Genomic DNA, 3484 nt, shown 5'->3' on the forward strand with positions numbered 1-3484 from the left:
TGCCCCGCCTGCCCCACCAGACCTGGGCGCTCTTCCACGAGGAGTCCCCCATGAACAACTACGTCCTCTCCCATCTGCCCGGCATCCAGCTCTTCAACTACACGGCCACCTTCCGCCGGGAGTCCGACTACCCCCTGACGCTGCAGTGGCTGCCCGACGTGGCGTACCTGCGGGGCCCGGCGGTGCCCCTGGCCGAGAAGGACGCGTGGCGGCGGAAGGGCTATGCCCCGGTGCTGTACATGCAGTCCCACTGCGATGTCCCCTCAGACAGGGACCGCTACGTGCAGGAGCTCATGAAATACATCCAGGTAGGTGGGGTGCACAGGGAAGCTGTGGCACGGGCTTGCTGGGGGAGCTGGGTCCGCCTGGCTGTCCCCCTGCAGCTCCTCTTCTTAACGGGGTTTGTTTGTCCTTGTTTTTAGCCAAGACACCAGTCATAACGGGATGCATGCCGACTACAAGCTGGACAGAAAAACTAGTTGTATTCCTTCCCAAAGCGTGGTCTAGACTACACCGCATGCCAGTAGGTAGGCCTGATGGTAGCTGTTAGTTGTGGAGCTGGTCAGACTCGGGATCAGTCACAAGTTGGGCTGAGCCCGAATAAGCTTGGTCTTGTGGACCAGGTGCTAGAAGATGCTGAAATCTCCGGACCTTTAAGTTAGTGTGCAGGAAGGCTGTCCGTTTGCAAGCCTTGCTCCCATTTGAAAGTGTAGGTGAGCAGTAAAAACAGGTTGCTGTGTTTTGAGAATCTTCATTATCTGCGTTGTGGTAGGACCACCTTATTTCTCTGGTGGTTTGTACTGCTGATGGACAGTTTATTTCATAAACTGAAATAATGTAGTTCCTTCTAAGCAGAAAAAAGTGTAGTGCTTTTTTTTCTTAAAAATTCTGAAGGATAGTAAATTAGAAAAAAAATCTGGTTTTAGTCTTTATCTGAAACGTATTTTTCTTAGTCATTTCTGCTGTTTCTATTGGTCACGATTCGTTTATTGCACAAGTTCATTATGTACTCAGTAGTGAAGCAAAAACAAAAGAATTTTTAAAATACGACTGTGTATTGTCAAAGTATGAAGCAGATTCCAGATCAAGTGTATTGTCTTTAATTATTAGATAGTATTCTTTTAGTTCCCTGCATCAATTTTTCTCAGTCCAACCAATGGAAGATTTTTGCCAGCCTGCTGAGACTGGGCAGGAACTCTGTGTAATAACTCCTTGGAAAAGTACTGGGTCTCTGTTAAGTAGAAAGTTTACTTTTAAACTTTAAATTCAAGAGAGTTGAATGTCCTTCCTTACCTCTCAGTTTCTGATTTATCCAGTAATAAATTGGGTTTTTGGGTGATACTTTCCTTTCTGCACACTTCTTCCACCCCTCAGTCTGTAGCGTAGTCTGTGCTGCTTTTGAAACTGAGCACTCAGTTTCTTCTAAAGCTGTTAGAACTGGGACTCTAGGAAGAGGGAAAGAACTTAGAGTAAAAGTGAGGCTAAACTAAGGTAGCTAAGAACTGGTCCAAGTTAGGAATTTCATGAGAACTACAAGCTCTGGGCAAAAAAATCACTTTGTAAAGATGCTGGTTGTTATTTTAGGTTGACTCCTATGGAAAATGCCTGCATAACCGTGAGCTTCCCAGTGAGCGACTGAGAGACACTTCTACAGCCACTACAGAAGATTCTGAATTTATGACTTTTATCGCCAGGTACAAGTTTCATCTGGCCTTGGAGAATGCCATATGTGACGACTACATGACAGAGAAGCTGTGGCGTCCAATGCACCTGGGTGCTGTCCCAGTGTACCGAGGCTCCCCAGCTGTGCGGGACTGGATGCCAAACAACCTCTCCATCATTCTTATAGATGACTTTGACAGCCCCCAAGAGCTGGCAAAGTATCTTGATTTCCTGGACAAGAATGGAGAGGAATATATGAAGTATCTAGAGTACAAAAACCTTGGTGGAATCAAAAACCAGTTCTTGCTAGAGAGCCTGGCAAGGCGGGAGTGGGGAGTGAACGACATGACTCTGCCCAATTACCTGAATGGCTTTGAGTGTTTCATCTGTGACAGGGAGAATACGCGGGTCAAAGAGGAGCAGGAACACAAAAGGTCGCATGGGAAAATTCCAGCTCCTAGAGCTCGAATAGCTCAGTTCAAGCACATGGGATGTCCTATGCCAGTCCCTGGGTTTGGAAGTGTTGAAGACCTCTCTGGAAGAGACAGGTAATATACCATTACTATGTTTTTTTAAGGGAAAAAAGCTTCAATTGGTAATAACTATAACTTTTAATAATCCTTTGTACTTAAAGAATCTCTTAATACATCTTCAGTTACACTTTATGTTATGTCTCATGGGTGGTATGGTAGTTCTAATATTGTGTAATGCTGAACCTGAAAAAGGGTCTTGGAGTGAGGTATTGGTTAGTGGTTGAATGAGGAGCATGAGACACCCATAATGTTCTGTTAAAATGTTCTGTGACCTTGGGCAGTGTGGTTATCCTTTGTCTGCCTTAGCCTCTTTGTCTGTTTGTTTGAGGGATGTTTGTCGGTACAGCGATGGTAAAGCACTTGGTAGCCCCTGGGTGAAAGAAGCTGTATACATCAGTACAGATGTTGTGTTGGGAATGGGGTTGCCACAGGGTTCAGTGCAGGCCTGATTAACTCCTGTTGTTACTGATTTGCCACTTTATTATTATTAATAAGAATTAGTTGTGTTTGGTTTTAATATAAATATATAGAGTTAGAAGATATTTTAGTAGAAATTATGTTTTGTATCTATTGCACATTTAACCAGTAACGGTTAAATGTTGCTGCTATGAAATCTTCTGTACAGGCTGTACCAAGGCCGAAGGGATTGGTCAAAATCAATCATCTAGAACTTAGGTAACTTAGGTAACGAGCACCAACAGGCACCAGTTAATTTACAAATTGATTTACAGTATTAGAAGAATGCATGTAGCTGTCAGGGTCTGGAATTAATGAAACTGAGGGAAGCCAACCGTAATAGCTGGCAAGTACCTGCCAGGGAACCGCGTCCTTAAGCAAAAGGTCATTCCGGCAGGGGGAGATCGCGACCACCGACTCATGGGCCACCTACTCCTATTGCACCCCAGACCCATTTCTAGACATTTCTAGCTTTTATTGCGCATAATTGGAACTAGGAGGAGAGTATGTAAATGATTTCTGGGAAATGATATGTTTATGTATGAGTACTTAATGGATATGCATGAATAAGTTCTATATAAGATGTATGTTTTCGGGGCTTGGTGTGCGTTGTTGGCGAGAGCATTCCCCTGCGCACCCGGCCGTCAATAAAGAAGTGTCTGCTTATCTACATCACATTGGTGTCGATAAGTTCTTTACTCTGAGTTTTTCGGTAACACTGTTGACTTCAGAGCAGAAGTTAGGCTCACCTAGAATATTTTGTAAGACTTTTTGTTGTTTTGCCTGACAAAATTCTGACTTGTGTTGATGGATGCCATCCCATTCAGGAGAGG

At 44.3% G+C, this 3484-nt stretch overlaps 1 protein-coding gene across 1 annotated transcript; it reads left to right on the plus strand.

Moving 5' to 3' along the window:
* Positions 1-6: 6 nt before the first annotated feature.
* Positions 7-2210, plus strand: POFUT4 (protein O-fucosyltransferase 4; the record flags this gene model as incomplete). The annotated part of the gene is made up of 2 exons (XM_010174466.2): positions 7-308; positions 1585-2210. Coding segments are annotated over exons 1-2 (884 nt in total), but the record flags the coding sequence as incomplete, so codon positions are not given.
* Positions 2211-3484: the final 1274 nt, after the last annotated feature.

The sequence above is a fragment of the Antrostomus carolinensis genome, unplaced genomic scaffold (assembly GCF_000700745.2).
Source record: "Antrostomus carolinensis isolate BGI_N321 unplaced genomic scaffold, ASM70074v2 scaffold18408, whole genome shotgun sequence".
In the NCBI taxonomy this organism is placed as follows: Eukaryota; Metazoa; Chordata; class Aves; order Caprimulgiformes; family Caprimulgidae; genus Antrostomus; species Antrostomus carolinensis.